The sequence below is a fragment of the Syngnathoides biaculeatus genome, chromosome 10 (assembly GCF_019802595.1).
Source record: "Syngnathoides biaculeatus isolate LvHL_M chromosome 10, ASM1980259v1, whole genome shotgun sequence".
In the NCBI taxonomy this organism is placed as follows: domain Eukaryota; kingdom Metazoa; phylum Chordata; class Actinopteri; order Syngnathiformes; family Syngnathidae; genus Syngnathoides; species Syngnathoides biaculeatus.
This window is the reverse complement of record NC_084649.1, coordinates 13,506,865-13,530,873: the sequence shown is the minus strand read 5'-3', so window position 1 is coordinate 13,530,873 and position 24,009 is coordinate 13,506,865. Positions and strand designations below refer to the sequence as shown.

Genomic DNA, 24,009 nt, shown 5'->3' with positions numbered 1-24,009 from the left:
CGTTCCAAGTATGATGCGCACTCATGACTTTCTATACATTTATTTATTTGGTTACAACAAATGTCAGTGGTGATCCCCACTTTACGTTTTATTTTTCAGATATTACCAGGCGTCCGAGTCATAATCGTTAATCCAGAGACCAGAGGGCCCCTTGGAGACTCTCATCTCGGAGAAGTAGCCTCAAAGAGCATTTTTAGTTTTTGGCATAAACTGTTCAAGGAATTTGTGGCCGATTGTGAGCTTCTTTCTTGCAGATCTGGGTGAACAGCCCTCACAACGCCAGCGGCTACTACACCATCTATGGAGAGGAGAGTCTGCAGGCGGACCACTTTAACACCAAGCTCAGCTTTGGAGATCCACAGACTTTATGGGCCAGAACTGGATACTTGGGCTTTGTGAAGAGGACTGACCTCCTGGATGCCAGTGGGGGTAAAACAGGCTCTCACACAACCAATTCAAAATGATGAACATTCATTTCAAATATGGGAACAGTCGGGTTCTATTTGCGTCCTTAGATCGGCACGATGCTCTTTTTGTGGTGGGCTCACTGGATGAGACCTTGGAGCTTCGAGGCCTTCGCTACCACCCCATTGATATTGAGACATCAGTGTCCCGTGCCCATCGTAGTATCGCTGAGAGGTGAGAATGTCTTTGGATGCTTGATTAAAAATACACGTTTCCATAGACATAGCCAGAGATTACAGAAAATAATCCTTTGTGACCTCGTTGTTTCCAGTGCTGTGTTTACTTGGACCAACCTTCTGGTGGTGGTGTCGGAGCTGTGCGGCTCAGAGCAGGACGCGCTGGACCTGGTGCCTCTGATAACAAACGTGGTCCTGGAGGAGCACCACCTCATTGTGGGCGTGGTCGTCATTGTGGACCCTGGGGTCATCCCCATCAACTCCAGGGGGGAAAAGCAACGCATGCACCTCCGTGACTCGTTCCTGGCAGACCAGCTGGATCCAATCTATGTCGCTTACAATATGTGAGGGGTTGTGGCAATCGGTCACAGAGCCCCCCGCGTGACACCCCAACTGCATGCCTGTGACTGGACCCGTCAAGTTTAAATATTCACTGTGTTTTATTGATAGGTTTTGTGCAAATCATTCCAAAGCAGCAATACACACCTGATTACAAGTGAGTACCCCCCCCCCCCGATCCTCCACAAACCCCCAAAAGTCCTAGCCGACTTAAACATTTGGTGTAAAGGGCTGAGCACATTAGACCACTTTTCAAATTCTGTATTATTGCCTTTCAAAAAAATAGTAATAATAATTACCACAAACCTCTTGCTACACGTTCCTCTTAGTGGTGACACTGATTTAAAGAGCTACTCCTCAACTTGAAATCTTTTTTACATGCAGCTTTGAAACAATGCACACGCTTGCCTGTGCCGAGCCGGTGTCGTTTCCCTCACTGATATATATTTATCTTTTTTAAGCTGGTCTTTGACAGCAAACGTGGAACGAGACGCTCGTCTGTTCGTTATTTAGTTAGATGATGCGGTCCTAAGAAGTCCGATTGAAGCCAAAAGATTGCACAGCTTTCCTGCCCTCATCTACGATTTCCTGCCTTATAAACTTTCAGCCATACATTCCTCTTCTTCATTTTTAACAAATCTATTTTTAATGGCTGTTTATTAATCTTTGGCTTTGATTGGCAAACCTGACAAACAGCAGAAGGCTAAAAATAAGAGGCTTGTACTGTACTTTCAAAGCCTCCTCGTATTTTCGATACTGCGTCACTGTAAAGATATTTTTATGTGTATAGATGTATAAAACTCTACACTCATTAGGGGAAGAATCCTAGAGCGGTGGCTTGGCTGCGAGATGGTAGCAGAAAGAAGACTGTAAATAAGATCGAAGGAATTCAATGGTACTTGCAATACTAATCATATATATGCCAGTGGGTCAAAATAAATACCTGTAGATCATCAACAGACACGATACATATAATGTTGCACTTTCTTCAAAAACATCTATTTTATTACAACAGTCACGCATTGTAACTAGCATTTCAGGAACATATTATCTGGCATGAGGGGCTCATGAGTTTACTCGGAGGACTGTCGCTGTTTCAGGCCATAAAAGATGTTTTTAATTGTAAATGAGCAGCACTAAAAACGCGCCTTTCTACCCTCACAGCACTGGAAGCGCTTTACACCGTTGCCCCGTCGAGCTAATCACGTGCTGACAACGACGGCAGCGACGTGACAGGCCAACTTGTGCGTACGATGCAGACACAGATAGAGGTTATTACGTGTAAAGATCATGGCAGAAACAATTAAACGACTGTTGACAGGATGCCACTTTATTTTACTACTTTTCCAAATGAGAGAACCAAATTCATGAAATATATGTCAAAGTGGTGACAGGACTGGATTACATCTTTTTCTCCTCCACTTTAAGGTCATTTAAACGTGTCTTTGTGGAAGATTGTGAAGGTTCATTTGCAGTTTTATGAAGTTCGTTGCTGGGGCGGTCAGCAGCAAGTCAGACATTTGGAATCTTCACTAGATCCGAAAACGCTGGTGGCAAAACGTGACGAAAAGCCGTTTAACTGGGAACATTTGAACTATTTGCATTAAGAGGCATGTACAAATGACATGCAATTGTGCGCTCTTCTTGTACTCTTTGCCATCATTTGTAGGGACTTTGTTCTGGAAAATATTAGTATCTCGGTGATGAACACTTCCTTTTTACATGTAGATAATGTTTTGAGATATGTTGCATTGCAAACTGGCAAAACAATGTTGGAAATGTCACTGCAAGATACACCCTTGAAACGCAACGCTTTGCACTGTCGTACATACTGTAAGTCATCTCCAGATGTCGTATCCCATTTCGACCTTCATTGATTGCATTCCAAGTTTTCAAATCTCCCGCTTGACATTGGGTTTCACACCCATGCTCATGTTCACGTGGAAGGAATACACAGTCTTCATTCTATGCTTGAACGGTGTGTCCTACTTTTGGAGAGGAATGTTGCGTCGCCCAAAAATAATGTGAGCATCCTTGTGAACCTTGTGAGGATAAGCGGCTGGATGGATCTATATATACAGTATATATATATATAGAGAGAGAGAGAGTATATGAGAGAAATTTTAGATATCAGGGAACCAAACTTAGCTAACACAGGGATGGACCAGGTGGTCCTTTGTGCAAATCATTAAGTAGAATATTTTGCATAAAGCTAATGAACAAAGAGAAGCAAATAGTGTCCACCTACATTCCGCCTGCATCGCTAAGAAGTCTCCACGTCTCTCTTGGGCTTCAGTTCCTGCACACTATGCAAACCTGAAGACAGTGCGGTTCTGTTGAAGCCGGCACCGACTGGTCAACGACGCTCCTGCATTTTTAAATGACTACGAAGTCACTCATCACGTTTAAACAGTTCCCAAGGTGTTTTTAATCTCTCGAGTTGTTCTGTTGATATTGTGTATGCACCCCCGGCATGCTGTATAAATATTAAGTATTTGATTAATTCTTAACTCATCTGTGAAGATATGATTACACTAAAGGAGGAAGTTAACTCGATGTAGTCCAGAAATCTAGCTGGTACACCCCTTCTGTTTGTTCTCACTTATTTTAAAATCTGCTCAGTTGTACTTTGTTTTATAATGTAAAAGTAGTACAAAAAAATAAAGAATTTAATCATCTGCAGTGAGTTTGTGCAATGTGCACTTGTCTTTAGTCCTTTGATTCATATTAGCTGTAATAGGCCTGTGTTGTGATTACATATTCGAACTCACAAAAATCTCTGGACATTACAAAAACGGTCAACTCCTGAAATAAGTCTTGATTTTCTACCAAATGCATTTGAAACATGGTCCCGTTTAATTGAATACGAAGCTATTTTCTGTTGTACGAATGGCAACAAGTGCATACATGTTAATCGTAAGTTCTGCCAATGTAGCGCAAAAGCATTTAATTGTTCTGACCCTTGCGTAGATGAACGGATACATTATTTGTAGTACAAATGTACTTTCATGATTCAGTGAAACTGGATAAATGATTTTCCATGGCTCACCGGGTGATCTCCTCCACCACAGAGCTTGGAAATGACCTGATTCTTTACTTCTACATTTAGAATATACAAACTGCAGTTTACAAATTATTATTAGCAATTGCAATGTACTGGTTTCCTCCTGAATCTTCACAAGGTCTCCTCCAATCTCTGGTTGATATGCACATTTTGGACCAAAAGCACGCTCTTCTCTGGTTCACAGAACCCATCTGCTTTCTGAGGGTTATGATGGTTGGACATTGCTATGGCGCTTATCCTTGAGTATCGTGAATTCCCTCACAGGCACGACAAACACAAGTTATGTGCTAGGAACTGGCCATCCAATCTCAACTGAAATTGGTATACAAATATCAAATTATGACGGACAAAAAAAATATGGTTTAACATACTTCATTGGATGTTGCTGTCAAAAGAGAACGAAGTGTCCTGGAACTGGGAGGTGGTCTTACTTAATATAGTCCTGTTGTCTTCTGACAGGACCCTGCTAAAAATTTTCTATAGAACATTTCAAAAGAACTATAGAACGTAAGGACCCAAGTCCTGTAGAATTTCTATAGAAAATCACAGCCAAAGTTCTATAGAACAAGTTGTTCTGTACAAATTCTATAGATTTCTATCGAGAAATTTTAGCAGGGGACAACTTGAACTGATTAAGATACAAGAGCACACCGCACTTGTAGTAACCACTGATCATATACTGTAGTGTTTACATTCTGTTGGTTATTGGCCCTTTTCCGTGGTGCCAGCTCTTATAGTTGAGAGGCAACGGAATAGAGGTCGATCATGAACTGAAACACCGAAAAGCGTTAACACAACATTGACTTCAAAGGTGCAAAAACAATCATGACAAATTAACTGGACGACTCCAGGCAGAATTTCCTGTCTCTCATTGGACGCCGTTATATATCATTTCAGCCATTATGGCGGTACTTGGAGAGGCTAATATTATCCCATGAGGCATTCGGGTAAAAGGTTTACGAAGCACTTTCCTAAAAGATTTGAAATTCAAAGAGGTCATGACCAGATATTGTACAGACACATGCGAGCCTTTTGATGAACTGCTTCGATCGCCCCCTTGCAGATTTTCCCTCGCTCCGCCACCTGTTTTTCTGTCACAGCGGATTCTGACTGCCGGTATGAGGTGGTGGCGAAGTTCTGGTCTCACGAACACGTCAAAGACTTTTTTTTCTCCAACAAGTGTCTGGAAAATTGCCTGTCTTCGTAGGATGCTGCATTGTGCCCACAACACGCACAAGCCTTCCACTTTCTCGCGAATCGTTCACAATCTAAGGCACGCAGATGAATACGTGGACGCGACGTGACCCTTTTTGAGCTGCGTGCCTACGGGGTCGCTAAACTAGGAAGATCAAAGTCGTCGGCGCATTCCGTGCGTGGACGGCAAGACGACCAGAAGACGGAGGACATCGCCACATTGTGCTGCATGCGGTCGCGCACAATGCTGTACAATCACAAAGACGGAGCTGGGAATAACCTTTCGCAGGTAAAGTGCAATTTTGCGATCAATCAAATCAATAATCAATAATCCGTGTCGATAGCACTTGGCGCTTTGGTGTTGACCCAAAAAAGTAAACATCGTTGAAAGCGGTTGGACACAGCAAGTTGCAATTGACTTTCGATATCCGTGCATTGCCTTTGATGGGAACATCGACCTTCCCAACATGGCTGCCGCGATGGCACGTCGCATGGAAGTCTCTGGTGTCAGCAAACGCTGGTGATATCTACCTTCACGTTTATGATATAACGTCAGCGGTTAACACATCTAAGCGACGTGATTGGGCCAGTTGTTACAGCGTTGACCAATGGACCGCTGTAATTGGGTGGTGGTTTTCCGGGTGGTCCTAGTGGTTCAGCGGTTCTTTTATTATTTTTGTTAAGATTATTTTGGACAGTAAAAAAAAAAAAAAAACCGCAAGCGACGGAAACTGCCATCTAAAAGTGCAGGAGACATGTATGTTCTTTAAATTTCGCTTGTGAATGTGGCCCCTGAACTACAATAAGTGCTCGCAGAAAGCTATGCCGCTCAACGATGTCGTAAGTGGAACCAGAGGGGGCGCTACAGCAGATGATTGGGTGTGATCTGCCGTTGACTGCGGAGAACAAGAAAAGGGGGCGGGCGGAAGGCGTGGTGACGCGCTCCTGCTCTGTGACGTACTTTGTCACAGAGACTCTGCCGTACGAGGCCCAAATTAATGACGTCAGTTTTTTTTTTTTTTTCCCCCTCAGTTGGACACTATTGATCTTCGATATTTGTGAACATTTTGGGGCTGGTTACAAGGCCTACTGTGTCCGGCGGCTCCGGGCATCCCGAGAAATTTGAGCTCAAAAGGTTTTGAACCCTATCCGCGGAGTAACTTTCCTTGGTATTTGTTGTGTAAAAGTGTGAATACGAATCCTCCCAAGTCCACGCCGTGATCGGGAGCTGTTCGGTGGCCTTTGAAAGGTAACTTTTGTCCCGCTGATTTGTTCCGTCAATCGGGCTTGTGTCGGCGTCCGCTCCGCCCGCCGCGGTCGTAATGGCGGCTGTCGCTTCGTTTACCTCCTGTGCGCCTCACGAGGAAGGTAAGGTGGAGTTCTAATGGCTCCCCCGTGTCGCTGACGTCTCTTGACGCGGCAGACCGAATGCCCGTGACAAGAGTTGCACACATTGGCTCAGCGGGGACGCGCAAAAGTTTGTCCGCGTTATGAAGCGGAGCTGCGGCGGCGCTCGGCTCGCGCGCGCCTCGCTAACTGTTGATTTGAACGCTTCAAAGAGGCAACATCCGTTGTTTGTTTTTTTATTTATTTTTTTCCCCACCCAAACGAACGTCGGCGAACCAAACTCGAGGCGCTGGCAAGGCGACAGCATTACCCCGCTCACGACTCTTGGAACGCTTGTCTCCCGACCTTTTACTTGAGTTGGAGTCGTCCACTTTGTTTTCCCCTTTTTTTCGGGAAATGATGGACACACTGAATTTGCGATATTCCGGCGATGCGGGGTTGTTTAAGTACGTCACAGAGTAGAGTGCGGAGTCTACAACCAATGTAATGGTTCGCAGTTGCACATTCAAAAGCGACCAACAAAAAGGAAGTCGTCTTTGTAGGTCAAAGAGATTAATTCATAACCTTGTGTTCAGCAAATCCTTATGTAATAACCTAGAAAGACTTCCGATCTTCTAAATAGCCATTTTTACCGGCTGGAAAATTGTACTCCTGCTAAATTAGAAAAATGTATTGTTGATCTTGTCTGGAGTTTTGCACCAGAATAAGGATAGCAACAATCCTGACTGGGCGATTATAAAGCATCCATGAATCCACCCATCCATTTTGATTAATACCTCTCAAATTCGGAAACTACATACACATATTGCACTAAAATTTACAGTTAGCCGTGCTTTGACGTTTTTGGTGTTTTTCATTCTCACACCTTCCCAAATGATTCTTTTCCATAACTAATATATTATACTTATGTGTGTCCCTTCCTCAATGTGGTTTGAAGTATTTTAAAAATGTGGTCTTAACCTTTTGCGTAGAATACCACATCATTGGTATGATACATAGTTTGACAACTAGACTTTATCCAGTCAAGATTTTTGGGGCGGATCAGCAAATTAAAAAGAAAACAACCCATCCCATCAAAAGATCGAGAAATTATTTATTGTGTATACTTTTTGTACAGTCTGCGCGATCCACTTGTGTTGTCACTGCCACGTTAATAAGTGTATCCATTTTACTGTGGTAAGCGGATGTAGTGCAATTATCTGTCAATTGCCACTGACATGGCTTTGTTTTTTAATTTTATCGGCTGCCATCTATTTACAGTACAGTGTCAAAAAACACAAATTATAAAAATAACTTTTAAATTCGGACGTCTTACAGATGTCTTGCCGAGCCGATCAATGACGTCACTGATCAGTTAGGTGTATTATGACATTAAAGCCGATCCTCATAAAATTTTTCATTCTGATCAGACCGATAAAATTGGTGTAAAATGACAACCCAGCATTAGTTTTACACCAAATCAATAATAACCATTTCCATCTTTAGACAAAGTATCAGCTTGTCTGTGTGTTTCTTTTGGCGTCGCCACAGCGTATACGCCAGATGACGCAACCCTTCTCAGGGAGTGGAGGCCCCAGTGGGATATGAACCCACAACCCCTGGTTTACCAAACCAGTGCTCTAGCCACTGAGCTATGGGGCCTCTTAAAACTATCAGCCTGTCTGTTCATCAATAAATGTTAAATTAATACCTCTCAAATGTATTACTTTGAAGTTATTGTTTCAAAGAATTACATACAGGGATTCACTATAACTGGTGACACGGTGGATCAGCTGGAAAGCGTTGGCCTCACAGTTCTGAGGTCCCGGGTTCAATCCCGGTCCCGCCTGTGTGGAGTTTACATGTTCTCCCCGTGCCTGCGTGGGTTTTCTCCGGGCACTCCGGTTTCCTCCCACATCCCTAAAACATGCAACATTAATTGGATACTCTACATTGCCCCTAGGTGTGATTGTGAATGTGACAGTTGTCCGTCTCCATGTGCCCTGCGATTGGGTGGCAACCAGTTCAGGGTGTACCCCGCCTCCTGCCCGTTGACAGCTGGGATAGGCTCCAGCACTCTCCGCGACCCTTGTGAGGATAAGCGGTGAAGAAAATGGATGCATGGATTCACTATGAATGTTTTTCCCACGAATACCAATAACTTACTGCTTCTTCAAACAAGACCAGTATTGCTGAGGGGTCTTCAAAAATTTACAGTCCAAGGACCACCAAAATAATGCAAAGCTGGCACCATATACAATTGTTTTATTTTAAACTTGTCCAAAAATAGATTACAATATAATATATATATATAATAGATAAATTGTTCACATGTACCTTGTTGTTGTCCGAACGATACAAATAGAATTTCAAATAACACAGGTTCAAATATTCATCCATCTATCCCATTTTCTCAACTGCTTATCCTGATAAGGGTTGCAGGAGTAGTGGAGCCTATTGCAGCTACCTTCAGGCAGGAGGCAGCGTACACCCTGAACTGGTCGCCAGCCAATCTCAGGAGACATAGAAACAACCAACCATTCGCACTCACATTAACACCTTGGGGAAATTTACAGGAGCTGGCGCTCTTTACCTTTTATCTGATTTATCAATCCACCCCGAGGACTTTTTTATTCTGGCCAGGCAAAGAATTTTGGTCAAAATTTCCATGATTGCCTCAGGCCAATCCAACAGCAGGTGTTTGCGACCAATGTGCCACTGAATGAGGCAGCTCTTCTTATCAGTCCCTTTTTTCAGAATTGGACCTATCAGTGTGACATTTTCTGCCCTGTATAGGTTCTAAGCAGAAATGGACTGTTTGTGTTGAAATAAATGACATGATTAGTAAATATTGTTGGAACATTTCCTATTGCGTTAACAATCATTCCACTTTGGAACAAATGCAAACATTCTGAAATGTTATCGTGGTTTATTGGTGAACCATTAACTGTTTCATCACTAAACTTCAACATGGTCTCCAAGTAATCGATTGGGTTTTGAAGACAAAGGATGTATGTTTTTTTTTTTTTTGTAGATGTCACTTGGTGGTTCTCCTGTGACCCTCGTCCAGCTGCCAGGGGGCCAGCTACAGGTTCAAGGAGTGATCCAGTCTCCACAGTCGTCGGTCATTCAGGCCCCGCAGACGCAGACTTCACAGGAGGTCAGACCATGTTCAAGTACGGCTGTGCGATATGGATGCAGTTTTAGATCCCAAAGTAGTATTTTTATTTCTTATTGAGCGAAATCAGGATGAGACAATTTCTTTCTGACAATTTCCATATAAATGAGAAACGGACCCACTGTATATTTTTTTAGTTTTCAAAAATTTGGCTGACACAGGGAATCAAAATTAATGTGTTCAGATACTGAAACACTGTAATATGTATGCCAGGCCTGAAGTGGTGCTGTAGGGCTGCTACAGGAAGTCAAAAACGGAATAAGAACTAATGGTATGTTAATGCAGGAACAGAGTCAAACTTATACCTCTTAACATCGTAATCATAATACAAATGATGAGTTATAGCGCATGGAACCTTTTTCATCGCAATTCAATAAATATCCTTATATCGCACAGCACTACTTTCAAGCAGACTGTATCTCATGATTCCTCGAGCTGATGACTTTCCCCACTTTTCCGGTAAAGGGTTCAGACAGTGAGGATTCACAGGATTCATCAGAAAGTGGAACCACACCGCAAAAGACCAGAGAGCTTCTGGCCAGGCGACCGTCATACAGGTGACAAAAACCAAACGCTACCACTCAACGCGGCGTTGGCCCGGTGAAAGAACCGTTTCACCGCCTGACTCTTCTTTGCTCCTTAGAAAAATCCTAAATGAGCTTTCATCTGAGGGGGTCCCGCACAGTGAGGGGAAGGACAGCTCGACAACTTCGGGAGTGACGGGTGTAACCATACCGGCGCCAATCTATCAGACAACCACCGGCCAGTACAGTACGCACCTTTCCTCCCTTCCAGACACATCAAACAACTTGAGTTAACTGTGGAAAGCATTTTTCAAATATGAATGCAAATGTTTTCTGGCCATTCTAGTTACTGTAACCCCGAATGGAACAATCCAGCTGACAAATCCAGGACCTGATGGCATTCAGGAGCTACAGGTTGCTATGGCTAACCCGACTGGAGGCCAGCAGGGCACAACCATCCTCCAGTATGCTCAGACCCCCGACGGCCAGCAAATATTGGTACCAAGTAACCAGGTGGTCGTACAGGGTGAGAACCCCAATAAGACTTTTTTTTTTTTTTTTAATTATTAACACAATCGTCTGATACTGTTGATGTATGAAGGTGACGTTACCCACGGAAAGCTAGCAGCAAGGTCAATTCTCTGATGTTGAAAAAGCGACGCATAGGTGAAAAAGGTTTTTTCCAAGGCGGGATCATAGGGGCTTAAAAATTAAAATTGGATAATTTCATCCCTTTCATTTATTGAAAATGACAAGTATTAAACAGAAACGGTTCTGCTATTCCCCCAATTTGGCATTTGCTTTATTTCTCGGGATCCCAAACAAGTTTTGAAACTTTTTTTCCCCCCCCGAGAGCAGGGGTTGGAAACCTTTTCGACTGAGAGAGCCACAAAGGCCAAATATTTTATAATGGAATTCCAAAAGAGCCATGCAGTATTTTAAAAACAAAGTAGAGGTGTATTTGCGCATTTCCGTAAGACCAACACTATTGGAGTGCAGTAAGTCTGAATTATTTTAAATAACGTTGTTACGCTGTTGCTCACCAACGATGACAAAAGTACTTCTTACCATGAATGCAACAGCTCGCGCTTTACGGTTTTGCTGATGGCTTTGAAATTCATACATCGTCAGTTTAAGCTTCACGCAGGCGTTGAGACTTCCATCCGTTCATCAGGAACATAATTCAATTTGATTTGCTATCATGCTGGTACGCTGAACGGTTCTTGCCCATAAAGGCTTGTCTTTTTTTATTCGTTGGATTATTTTGGCTTTATGCGGAGTTGGCAAAATGTTTATTGGGAACGTCGAGTACCAATGCTTTGGCATACTCCCCATCTTTGAATTCAAACACAGAGCAGAACCCTCCCTCTCCACAAAGGCTGCCCATCCTTGTTGAAAACTTCAGTACTCATATTTTCTTTCTTTGAGCAACCTTTGTCAAAAGCGTTTCCATAATTACCGTATTTTCCGCACTATAAGGCGCACCTAAAAGCCTTTCATTTTCTCAAACGCCAACGGTGCACCTTATACATAGATAAATATTAAGCCTTGAGTGCAGCTCCATCTAATGGATGCATAATGTAACCCCAGCCTCTACTGTAGCATCTATTCTATGCACCTTATAATGTGATGCACCTTATATATGAAAAAAAAAACTTTAAAATAGGCCATGCATTGAAGGTGCGCCTTTATAATGTGGAAAATACGGTAGTTGTTCTGACACAATCAGTGTTTGACCCTTTTGCATCTGTGGACAACGACTACCACTCAAAAACTACGGAAACCCCACTAGCCCAAACTGTCTCTGCGTCATTTGCGTTGCCTCCCACACCAAACTACGGCAACTCCACCAGGACAAACCTCTGCACGACAGAAATCACGTGTACAGTATGTGGTTATGAATGATCCGCGAGCCATATGCAACCACCAAAAGGGCCAGGTATGGCTCGCGAGCCATAGGTTCCCGACCCCTTCCCTAGAGTATCACCTTCCACAGAGATAAAGTACTCATTAAAAAAAGTCCCTCCTTTCAAATAAATTCTTCTCAGTACAATCCTCAACAAAGTAACCTTTTAAATATCCAACAGTTTAACAATAAAATGACTCATTGGCTGCTCTGTGTTGTCTTAAGAATAAAACTGCATCACCTCAAGCGTTTGTGCCCCCCACCCCCATGTAGGCTTGTGAGTTAAAGCGTCAACATCTGCAAAATATTTGCAGTGTGGAAGTACAATCTTTGGGTCCAAATTTTCCAATATATTGCGAAATCACTGCTTTTGTAAAGTAGAAATGGAGGGAGCACATTGCCTTTGGAAATGTTCAGTACAATTGTGTCTTCCGGCAGACTCCGTTCTTGTCATATGGAACAAATCACGTTTTATGTTGCTTTTTGAAAAAAATAGGTCAACTTGGGAACACTGAGCTTTGGTAAACTAACTCCTCTCAGTTGGTCGCCAAGTTGTTGAAGAAGGCAGTTTCAATCAAAGCTGCAAAGAAATAAAAATCCCTAAGGAAAAAAAATTGTCAAATTAATCAATAAAATGGATTAATCACCCAGGCCTCGTTTATTGCTGTAGTCCCTGAGTGGATTGGTGATTATTGCTTTCTAGCATGACAGTTTGACGACATATTAAGATGAATATGGTTCTAAATCCTGCACGTCTTCCAGAAATCTGCTCTTCAGCCATCCCGATTGTGACCAGAGTCCTAATGATGTCTTTCTAAGATGCAGGGGGAGAAGTGCAAACGTACCAAATCCGTACAACACCGACATCGGGATCGCTACCCCAGGCCTTAGTGATGGCCTCGTCCCTGGGACTATCTCAGAGCAAAAGTGAGGATCCAACCGTGAAAAGGGAAATTAGACTCGCAAAAAACAGGTGATTGATTGGATGCAGTATTTTGTCTTTTTTTTTTTTTTTTTTAATGCAATTTTTGTTGGACTTACTAACTAGTCCTCCGCGCCCATCACAGGGAAGCAGCCCGGGAATGTCGGCGGAAGAAAAAGGAGTACGTCAAATGCCTCGAGAATCGAGTGGCAGTGCTTGAGAACCAAAACAAAACCCTGATTGAGGAACTGAAAAGCTTAAAGGAACTTTATTGTGTCAAAACAGGCTAAACTGGTAAAGTGCAGAGCCAGTGTGCCGTCACTGGGAACAGCTCTCAGCTCTTTGGACGCGGTCATGTTTCTGGGAACGCTTCAGGTTGAGATCCATGAGCTTTTTACTCCGCTTGATATAACAATGATTGATATATCTCGAGAAAAAGAATTTGGACATTTTTTCCAGCTGTTTTTTTTTTTATATTCACTAATGCTATAACATTTATAGTTGTGTATATTTTGAAACTGGGAGGTTTTAAAATGATGAGCTTTTGCTTTTTCACTCTCGAGTTCTAAATGTGATTTTTAAAAAAAAAAAAAAATGTTGGGTGGTTTTTAGGTCTACCAACAGCATTTACAGAATTGACTGTATTAGTTCTTTGTGAACATGTTTGCTAAACGGAAATTTCTCTTGACCAGGGAGCAAAACGTTTGAGATATGAGCGCTCTTATTTCTCTTACTCCCACTAAGGAAAAGTTAATTTTCCTTCCTTATTTTTGTGCAATGGGATCAAAAAGGGTAACAGAAATATTGTGCGATTGTTCATTGGCCGTTACTGTTTAGACAATCTGGAGGAAATTTTTTTTGCACAGCGTTTGAGTAACATTATATTTCTTCATGAAAAAGATGAGGCTGTGTTACTCATTCTGTCAGTAAATAATATATATTTTCACTCTTGTTTTTGCTAATCATTTTTGGCTTAAGTGAACATTTTAGAGAGGGATGGCCAGTCTTTTCCTATCAGGTCATTTTTTTAAAAGTCCTCTGAGGACCATACAAAATGTATCAATTTTTTGTATTGTTAATAAATATGAGCATTTTTGGGTTCATAACTTTAGGCTTTTTCTAATTGTGTACCCTGAGGTTTTATTTATTTTTAGAATTGCATGAGGGTTCCCGGATGGATGGAATGCTCGTAGGCTGGTTTGTTTTTTTTTTGCAACACTACGACAGCTACTTTTATCTCCCGATTTTGCAGTTGGATGAGAACGCCATCAGTCAAAAACTTCACCTGTAATCATTTGATGGAATAGCCCACAATGTGGGGTCGTATCACTGAAGTCACCGGAGCCTCAATGTGTTTTAGGTGCAGTTGAGAAAAGCCAGCTGACTCGAGATCGTTCCATGTTGCTCTGGTAATTGTGCATCCATCTCCGATATAGAACCACAAAGGGTCGAGCGTCTGTTGGAGGAAGAAAGTCCAGGTTGAGGGCTTAGATGCCACGTGTTCCAAGAAGTAGAAGGCCCCACCCTGGAAAACAAATCCTGTGTTACATAGCGGTAGAGATTTTATTACCGTCATTTCGAGCCTATAAGCTGCGACTTTTTTCCACACGCTTTCAACCCTGCAGTTTATGCAGTGATAACGGCTAATTTGTAAATGTTTTTTTCTAACGTCCACAAGGGGGCACTCGAGCGGAAAAGGTAAAGAGACCGGTGGAATATATGTGCCAAGGAAGTGACTTTTTCCCAGTCCGGTGTTATGTTCTGAGCGCATCCCAGTGCTGAAAAGTCTGATTAATGCTCATGCATTACTAACGGGAACTCTGGGTACGTAGCAGACGCTTACTGGGAAATCTCCCGGTCTCATAGTTCCCCTTCTACATAGAGGGAGCTAACATACGTTATATCCTAACCCTTAACTCAAAACAAAAGTTGATATTCGCTGTGTTCATCTTTCTGAGACGTCCATAGCGAACATGAACACTGCGACAAGTTGTCAAATGGCACATGTTGAAGCATGGATGGGGACGTTTCAGACTGGCTGGAAGTTTACAAAATATACGAGCATGCGAGTTAATCACAAGGAGACTTTTCAGCACTGGGAGTGCTCAGACTCTCACCAGCCCTGTTAGCGCTGTCCTAGTGTGTTACTGCCGGGTGTCTGATTTTTACCAGTATGTTTTTTTTTTTTTTTTTTAAATCCAGCCATGTTAGCAAAGCAACGCAAGCTTTAAACTCTCTGTACCGTCTTTCGTTGTAAATATCTCATGTTTCAATGTGGGCACTTGCGGCTTTTCACGGCTGTGGCGTACGTATACCAAATGTTATTTCCTTTACAAATGTACTGGGTGAGGCTTATAACCAGGTGTAATCTTTTTTTTGTTTGTTTTGCAACAGTAGATGAAAAATTGATGAAATCAATTTACTTGGGCGGTTCTTCATCCCACAGTTCAAAACAAACTTTTGTATATTTTGCGTACATTGCCATTAGGTATCAAGGAGCGTTCCTCATGTCGTGAGCTGTACTGTAGTTTGAAGTCAATTGACCCCTCCGTACAGGGCACTTAACCACACCTCCTGAAGTGACGTCACGCCACGTGCGCTGACGTCAGACAAACAATTAGGAAAAATATCGGCGCAGCAAGAAAGTATTAGAGCGAAACTGCCCGATTTAGCGGCTGATTGCTCACTCGCATTCTTAGCTAACAGTGAAATATTGTTGAAAAGCAGACAGCAGGGTTCAAGTATTTCAGCGAGGGGTATTTCAATGGTATTTACATGCATATCGACGGAGAAACCATTGATATTAGCGCGAGATCTTTCCGGAGTCAGAGGAAGACCGAGAAGCCACATAATATAATAGATTATCACCCAAAGACGAATTCGTCATTGACAGTTTCCTATTTTCGTGTTACATATCACACTTGTGTGCAGAATGTGTATGTGTATCTGTATAGCCGTTTGTGAACCGCCGTATGAAGGAAAAGAAGGCGAGGCTTGATTTACGAGTTGTTTGTTTCGTTTTCTTTGTGTAACATCACGCGCTCCCATCAATAATTATTGTTGAATTAGTGCCGAACCTACGCAAGTCCCGACCGAGTACGACAATCACTACTTTAGGGTCTTCAAACATCCTTCCTTCAGTCTTGGTGTCTCGGTGCATATCGAAGGCTTTTAGGACTGCTAGTCCGGTTTAGCTTAGCTAATTAGCCGCGAACAATGGGACACATTTGTGCAGTCAGATCATCGGAAAATATCGCTCAACACAGATCAAGTGTGACAATCATTCACACGTAGCTATATTATGCAAGCGAAGAACTGCTAATTCATTTATATGAGACATGTATTGAAAATCAAATTTAGGGTTTACCTTCGTGCAAACATATCTGTTCCGGTTGATGGATTCGGTTGATCATGCGGTCTTCCTCAAAGTTTGATCCATCAAAGACATTTTTCGTACTGGGTCTTCGGTTTTGGAAAGGGTACGAATTGAACTCCACCAACTAGCCTTTCAGGATACCTGTCGTCACTATTATAAAGTCCGTGACTACACCTCTTAACCATATCTATTGTTAAAGAACCCAAATACGCGATAAAACGCCAACAGAAGCTATACTGGACCATCCAGCCAGCGTTGTCTGAGATTTGAGTCTGAGATTATGCAGATCTCTGGCCTCTGATTGGTCAGTGACGCGGATTGCGCAACATCCACGGAGGGGTCAATTGGCGGTGCAAGCAGTAGTACACGCCAGTTCCCAATGAAATTAAGTCCGTATGCTGTAGCATTTTGTGTTGTTCATTGTAGTATGGTCACATTGTGTTGGTGGTGGCAATAGTAAAAATTGATTACTCATTACTCAGCGGCAGGCTTCCATAATCTTAAATGGTTTTCTATATTTAAAGTTTTCAGATCTGATGGGCATTAAATAGTAATTAATTCAATGATTTGCACATTCTATCTCAGTGGTGTGCACTCCACTGAGGTGTGTGTAATGCTCTTCGAAGAACATCAAAATATTTAAAATATTTTCATGATTTAGTGGCGAGCAGGGAAGCATAGGCTTTTTTTGTTTGTTTTAAATGTACTCAAGAGTTTGCCTCCATTACTCTTTGGACTAATGTAACTTCTACATGTAATTTATTCATCACCCGATATATAAATACGTCGTTTTAAACATGCATGGTGTGCAGTTCAACGGGCGTCTGTATGGATAGGTTTCTATTGATGTCGCCACAGTCCTTACCTTAATCGGATAAATTAACGATAGAAAAAAACTTCACGCTTCATCTATCACCTGTTTTCTCTGACCTCCGTGACACACAAGATGGCGTAATAGGAAACCTATCCATTAAAATTATGATATGCACGTTAAGTATTCAGGGTTAGTAGCTTTGATTTTCTAAATCCGTTTTCTCCATTGGATCAGCAAAATGGCAACTGTTGTAAACTTATGCGCATACTTTTTTTGTTGTTGTTAATGACGCCAGAGTCTCACAAGATTTAGTGCAGCAGGCCACTCACAGTTTTTAGCACACGCCGAACCTCCCGGAGAACCATTTTCACGTCTCTGACCGAGCACAGCACCAATGTGCACACAACCACGTCCACGGACTCGTCGGGCAACTCGTTCATGTCCTCCCCCGAGGCAACCAGGAAATCCTCGTAGGTCAGGTGCTTGTTAGCGTCCATGCTCCTCTTCAGGTACGCCTTGAAGTGCGGGTTCGGGTCCGCGCAGAGCACCGTACAGCCATACGGATAGAACTGGAAGTTTGCCCCGCTGCCGCAGCCAATCTCCAGCAGCCGGAGCGAACCGTCGCTGTTGGCGAATCCGCACAAGTTCCGGAAGAGTTCTTTCTTCACGCGATGCATTTTGCGGTTGTAGGAAAACGTGATCTTGTAGGCCAGCAGCGGAAAGAGACGTTTGTAGGCGCTGCACAATCCCAGCACATCCGCCAGGCGCAAGGGCAATGTCAGAAACAAGCAAAGGAGCCTGCACGCTTGCACGAGAAAGGACATCATGTCGACTTGTTCCGGACTCGCAATCACAACGTCAGTCTCCTGACAAGCGAAGGCAGATTAATCATTTAATCGCATCATGGATGGGTGTTTGGTACACTGCGACCACACGATGGCGCAATTTCAGCAATTAATGTTCACACATTAAAAGAAAAACCCCCACTGACAGCAAAAATAAATTATAGTATACATTACTAAATTAGAAATTAGAGGGACAGCCAAAGCTGGATGTTTTGGAGACAAGATTCGAGAGAGCAGACTTCGATGGTTTGGACATGTTCAGAGGCGAGAGAGTGAGTATATTGGTAGAAGGATGCTGAGGATGGCGCTCCCAGGCAAAAGAGCGAGAGGAAGACCAAAGAGAAGGTTTATGGATGTGGTGAGGGAAGACATGAGGGCAGTTGGGGTTAGAGAGGAAGATGCAGGAGATTAGGCTAAAATGGCAAAAGATGACACGCTGTGGCGACCCCTAACGGGACAAGCCGAAAGGAAAAGAAGATACATTACTAAATTATTAGTAATTAAAAGTACGTTCGGATTTATAGTTGCTGGATGCGTGATTTTGCTCTCCTGTATTGCAAAGAACGCTGAGCAAATTGGTTGATGCAGCCGGAGTTTGTCACAAAACAATTCACACTCAGAACAGATGTAAAACTCAAGTCCCGGGGTCCTGATCTGGCCTACAGTTAAATTTTTATGTGGCCTGTGAAGCTGAATCAACTTGAGTTTTGTGAAAATCTACCAAAATTTCTTTCTCATGTATCTTAAATGATAACATTGAGATATTATTCGTATTTTTGTGTTACGAAACACTAACAACGGTTGAAAAACACATTACCATTGTGTAAGTATGAAGCGATTAAAGATTTTTATGGTTTCACAGTCATAATGGCCATCTGGGGGGAAACCATAACTACAATGTGGCCCGCGACAAAAATGAGTTTGACACCCCAGAGGTCGAGCTCCCGACCAGGCAACACAAATTTCACAGTTTTGTGCAGTTCGACAGAATGAACCTTTCTGACCTGTCAATCATTCGTACAATAACGGCCAATCAGCATTGTCTTCACCATCTGGTTTGACACGCCCCTCTTGCCATATTCTCCCACAAGCAATGCTGGTTGTCAGTAGCGTGCGAATGGGGAACGTGTAATTCAGATGAAAGATATCCTGTGAGGTTACAAGGGGCCCGCTTGATTCATTTTCCAAAGCCTAAAACACAGTTGACGAAGTGTCAACAAGGCTCATGGAAGAGCGTACGTACAACTAAATGTGGACTATATCAACAAACACAAGGCTGTATGTTCGAAGGTAAGTGAGGGAGAAGTATCTTCTCTGAGTTTGATTTCATTATTATCAGTGCTTTATACATTGCAGGAGAACAACTTTCACTTTGTTAGTGTGTCACTGACCTGCTGAATAAAGTGTGTAATGTTTTATGCTGAAGAGTCAGGTTAATGATACGTAAATGTGCGATGTCATGCAAGAGAAATGTCTACTTGCCTATTTGTATCACATCGGACTTTTAAGACAGAGCACTGGGTTCCATTACGAGCCAAGTCAAATGAATACACCCACTCACTTCTAAAGACTACAATGATATTACTCGTGATCTTTCCAAGAAAAAAGTACTCATCCTGCTTTACATGCCCAGTACGATTCCACTATTTTATCCTGTTGGATTTCAATATGAAGTTTGTGAGGCGTCAAACTTTTTTGCATCGATCGCCAACGTTTCGCTCTAATGCTGATATTGCGTCCTGCTCCGTCCAAAATCTTAATTCCGTGTACATATTCTTGCGTGAAATAGTTGAGAACACTCTGTAGAACTCTCTTAGACAAGTCTGATGCATTTGGCAAAAAACATACCGCAATATTATCTAGAATACACGATAGAGAATCGACTTCAAACATGCCATTTTGGAAGCTTGTGGGACATAGCTAAGGGGGCGGAGCTTAAGATCGCCATCGGAAAGGTCCATTTCATCACATATATGAAAGGGTGGGGATATGTGTAGCTATGACCAAACCATCAAATCTGATCAAGTTTATTTAAAATGTTGAGCCACAGCAAAATAGGAATGGCTTGGATTAATAAAATAAACATTGTATAGAAGATTGTAAACAGAAATAGCGCACTTACCTGCCACTTTTTTTTTTTTAATTTGTGCATCTAAAACAAGGAGCATTCAGCCACATTTATGATGACCTTGCAGAAATGTAAATGACATGCCAAAGCACGGGGCGACCCATGACATCAAGAACTCAGGTTATTCATGCTGTGATGTTTAGAGTTCGCTGGAAACAGACACACACATTGATTATTCAAATCTTAAAAGATTATCAGTGACACACCCAAGACATGAAGATTTTTTCAAATCTAGCATTTAACAGTTTTACTTGTTTGTGGTGTGATCTGATAATCTCAACATCAGAATCGTTTTATCGTCATAGAATCAATCCCCTCTGATTCCCCCCGACTAGAAAAATAAAACGAGCGTCACCGCGCCTGGCGATCGGGACTGCGGACGAGCGACACGGCCTTCGGTGTCAGGTGAGTGGGCCACAAATCCATTTTACACCGGGGCCCATGATGTGTGGTTTGTTGAAGAAGATTTGTGGCGCTTTCACACGTCTTAGTTTAAGGTCAGAGAAGCCGGCAGCCTCCAGATGTGTCCATGTTGCCTGGGTGACCTCACATCCATCACTGACGTCTTTGCACACAAGCTTCCAGACATACTGGGAGAAATATGTCCAGGTTGACGCGTCTCGAAAAAAAAAAAAAATGCAATCCAAATCACTGGTTATCATATACATTTCTACCTTTGCGTGCCACTAGCTGGCATAAGTTCCAGCTCACCAGTGACCCAAATGTCGACTATCGCCGATGGATGGAATGTGGACTAATTGGGAAGACTACGATTGACTGATGAGCACTCCAAGGTTTACCCCGCCTCTCATCCCAAAGTGCAGCAGGACCGTGTCCCGGTGCACAAAGCAAGGTCCACAGAGGCATGCGTGGATGAGTTCGGCGTGGAAGAACTTGAGGGCCCTTATCCGTTTTTAGGCACAAGACAAGTAGTTGAGCACGAAATGAGCCCCGCACGCTAGTACCTAAAGCCTTGACTCACTATATTAAATCCAGAAATATAAAATCTTCACAACGCATATTATAAGTTTATGATCCTATGAAAGGATCTGGACTTATACAGGCCTCAAAACCCGACGCACTTCCCTCAGAGTTTGGGGGAAATTGTCCACGGAGCAGAGCACCAGTGTGCAACCGCCAAGTCCACGCACGATTCCTGGAATAAGCCCATATACATTAATAAAATGTCATGTCATACTGTATTACCGGCAACACTTCAACCGGAAGCTACATAATTCTGGAGACGCAAACTTTCAAGTTGAGGTGCTCCCAGTGACCGCTAGATGGCAGAAGAGCTCAGACAAACAATGACCATAAATCGTTTTTCACGTCCCCAGCGAGGTCAAACTTGACCACTGCGGTGAGTGATGAGCGACATTGATTGGTTCTGTGAGCACGTGCGAGGCTTAAATCACTCGTATCTCAAATCAGATTCCGCCCTTTCAAATGAATAGAAATCCGTTGCGGCCCCGCAAAATTTATAGTGTTGTTTCATAAGAAAAACATCACTCAACAGTACTATGTATACACAGTATTAACCTAATTAAATGGAATGCAAATTATCATAATGTTTAATGATAAATGTTGTTTCTTTCGGTGTGCACATATATGTTTGGCACAATTTTTACACCGGATGCAACCCTTCTCAGGGACTGGAGGCCCCAGTGGGATATGAACCCACAACCCCTCACAACCCCTGATTTACCAAACCAGTGCTCCAACCACTGAGCTTCGGGGCCTCGATGTTTAGTAACAAATATTATTCAATATTTTGTGTTTTATGTCTGGTCTTACCTCCAACACTTTGTTACACCTCCACATGTAGTTCATTATACTGTAAATAAAGTTGAGTTGGGTTGTTAGATTTTCTCATTGTGATTGCATGTTTTAAATCAATGGACATTCTCCCTCTCCTCCAGATGTGCACACCTTGACTACCTCGTGAGATTTTATGATAATACTCCACGTAGATAAAGCAGGTAAATATGTATAGATCAAAATGTGAATGCTGAAAAACACGTTTAAGTTACATTAAGGTATGGGCCTACATGTATAACCTTGTTATAGCTGTCAGGCAGATGTGCTAACCAGATGACTACCGTGCTGCCACCTAATTAATTAATTAATGTAAATGTGTCTTTATTTGGGCGGCACGGTGAATCAGCTGGTAAAGTGTTGGCATCACAGTTCTGAGGTACCGGGTTCAATCCCGGACGCACCTGTGTGGAGTTTGTATGTTCTCCCCGTGCCTGCATGGGTGACCTCCGCTCTCCAGTTTTCTCCCACATCCCAAAAATATGCAACATTAATTGGACACTCTAAATTGCCCCGAGGTGTGATTGTGAGTGCGGCTGTTTGTCTCTATGTGCCCTGCGATTGGCTGGTAAGCAGTTCAGGGTGTACCCTGCCTCCTGCCATTGACAGCTGGGATAGGCTCAAGCACTCCCTGTGACCCTCGTGAGGATAAGCAGCAAAGAAAATGGAGGGATGTCTTCGTTTGAAAATTCAACTCTTGTTCCAAGTCATTTGTGCTAAGCTCCACCTCAACTTTTAATAAGCGTAATCAGTTCGTACACGCTGTATTTCAAGTCCTTCCGAATATCATTCCAGGAGGACGTGCCCTCCTCATATTTGAAAGCCTTTCTCCCAAGTTCTGTCCTACTTACCCTTGGGGTTTGCCTCTGGTATGACGTGAGAGAAGAGCAAATTGAATTAGGTGAGCATAATACATTTGCAAAGCGATGAAGGAAGCAGCCCTAGAACAGCTTTAACCAAACCTGATAAATACCCTGCAGGCAAACACAGAGTGCAGTGATCACGTCTGTTTCTATGGCCAGTGAGAAACAGTATTCAGTTTTTTTAAAGGAGTGATAAGTTATCTTCATGAGTCACCGTAGCGTCGTAACTGCAGAAATGTTTCCATACATTGTAGGAGAAGCAGCATGCGTGGCTCGAGTTTTGGTTTAATCGCAAGATTTTCATTGTCCAGTCTATCCCAGTGCCGCCACCACAACCCACCCCCACCTCCGGGACTGGCAGATCTGTATTAAATAGAAAAAGCGTGTTCGAAGAGAGAGAAACAGCACCATCTGCTGGGACAGGGCCGCCCTGTTTATGCAGAGTCTCGACAGGATGAGATTTCTCCTCACGTTGATCCAGGGAGGTGCAACCTTTCAACGCCTGTGAGCGGCTATTTTATTTTTGGGACCAAAACCTTGACTTCGGAAGACTCGCTTTGAGGGCTTGTGCAAACAAATATTGGCGTCGATCGCGCGTTATTACGGCGTGTCCAGGCTGTCCGGATATTCTTTTTGCACCGCTTGCGTCGCTGCGGTCTCGCGTCCGTTGTTGAGACTGCAGGCATTTGCCGACACTCCCTAACAATTTGCCCAGAGTCATCAATTATGCAGGGCAGCCGCGCGCACGCCGAGCCGAGATAGCAGCAGCAGCAGCAGCAGCAGCAGCGGCGGCGGCGGCAGCAGAAGCAGGAGCATCAGCAGCAATATGGCGACAGCCGCAGTTGCTCTACACGCTTTTCTACACCTGCATTCCCCCGGACGCCGTGTGGATTCCCGTTAAGGTGCCGAGAAGTAAGTGGACAATCCGTTTTTTGGTGCTTTTGTGTCGTCGTTTGGTCGCCGCGCGGGTCGCAGTCCTACTTTGGCCACTGACTGCATCCCATTGCCGCAGAGCGCTCCCCCTCTCAGCATCCTTCCTGACTCCCAAGGAGGGGTGCCTGCGGCTCACACCAA

At 43.2% G+C, this 24,009-nt stretch overlaps 3 protein-coding genes across 8 annotated transcripts in view; 2 read left to right on the top strand and 1 right to left on the bottom strand.

Annotated features, from left to right (window-relative positions):
- dip2bb (disco-interacting protein 2 homolog Bb) overlaps positions 1-3,662 on the top strand; it is a 46,861-nt gene extending 43,199 nt beyond the window's left edge. For all 3 annotated transcript variants that reach the window (XM_061832934.1, XM_061832933.1, XM_061832935.1), the window contains 4 exons: positions 100-174; positions 255-429; positions 516-639; positions 737-3,662. In XM_061832934.1, coding sequence (XP_061688918.1) covers positions 100-174; positions 255-429; positions 516-639; positions 737-989 — 627 coding nt within the window. In that variant the 3' untranslated portion in view covers positions 990-3,662. The remainder of the gene's footprint in view (positions 1-99; positions 175-254; positions 430-515; positions 640-736) is intronic.
- Positions 3,663-4,655: 993 nt separating this feature from the next.
- atf1 (activating transcription factor 1) lies at positions 4,656-14,040 on the top strand. 3 transcript variants are annotated; one of them, XM_061832941.1, is made up of 7 exons: positions 4,656-5,527; positions 9,599-9,724; positions 10,208-10,299; positions 10,386-10,513; positions 10,613-10,792; positions 12,992-13,145; positions 13,240-14,040. In XM_061832941.1, the coding sequence occupies exons 1-7, from the start codon at positions 5,468-5,470 to the stop codon at positions 13,382-13,384; spliced, it is 885 nt and encodes a 294-aa protein (XP_061688925.1). In that variant the 5' UTR covers positions 4,656-5,467; the 3' UTR covers positions 13,385-14,040. The 3 variants fall into 3 exon arrangements, with proteins under 3 accessions (XP_061688925.1, XP_061688927.1, XP_061688928.1); XM_061832943.1 differs by having other exon boundaries at positions 4,659-5,527; positions 12,998-13,145; XM_061832944.1 differs by lacking the exon at positions 4,656-5,527 and adding an exon at positions 6,081-6,487.
- On the bottom strand, positions 9,612-18,163 carry LOC133507658 (N6-adenosine-methyltransferase TMT1A-like). Of its 2 annotated transcripts, XM_061832945.1 has the most exons (3): positions 17,614-18,162; positions 14,380-14,619; positions 9,612-9,746 (listed from the first exon to the last, which is right to left on the bottom strand). In XM_061832945.1, the coding sequence occupies exons 1-2, from the start codon at positions 18,109-18,111 to the stop codon at positions 14,386-14,388; spliced, it is 732 nt and encodes a 243-aa protein (XP_061688929.1). In that variant the 5' UTR covers positions 18,112-18,162; the 3' UTR covers positions 9,612-9,746; positions 14,380-14,385. The 2 variants fall into 2 exon arrangements, with proteins under 2 accessions (XP_061688929.1, XP_061688930.1); XM_061832946.1 differs by lacking the exon at positions 9,612-9,746 and having other exon boundaries at positions 13,347-14,619; positions 17,614-18,163.
- Positions 18,164-24,009: the final 5,846 nt, after the last annotated feature.

Coding starts and splice junctions, on each gene's coding strand:
- LOC133507658 (XM_061832946.1), bottom strand. CDS start 18,111: ATGATGTCCTTTCTCGTGCAAGCGTGCAGGCTCCTTTGCTTGTTTCTG. Junction 14,620..17,613: donor TTCGGCGTGTGCTAAAAACT/GTGAGTGGCCTG, acceptor TTTGTTTTCCAG/GGTGGGGCCTTCTACTTCTT.
- atf1 (XM_061832941.1), top strand. CDS start 5,468: ATGCGGTCGCGCACAATGCTGTACAATCACAAAGACGGAGCTGGGAAT. Junction 5,528..9,598: donor CTGGGAATAACCTTTCGCAG/GTAAAGTGCAAT, acceptor TTTTTTTTGTAG/ATGTCACTTGGTGGTTCTCC. Junction 9,725..10,207: donor AGACGCAGACTTCACAGGAG/GTCAGACCATGT, acceptor TTTCCGGTAAAG/GGTTCAGACAGTGAGGATTC.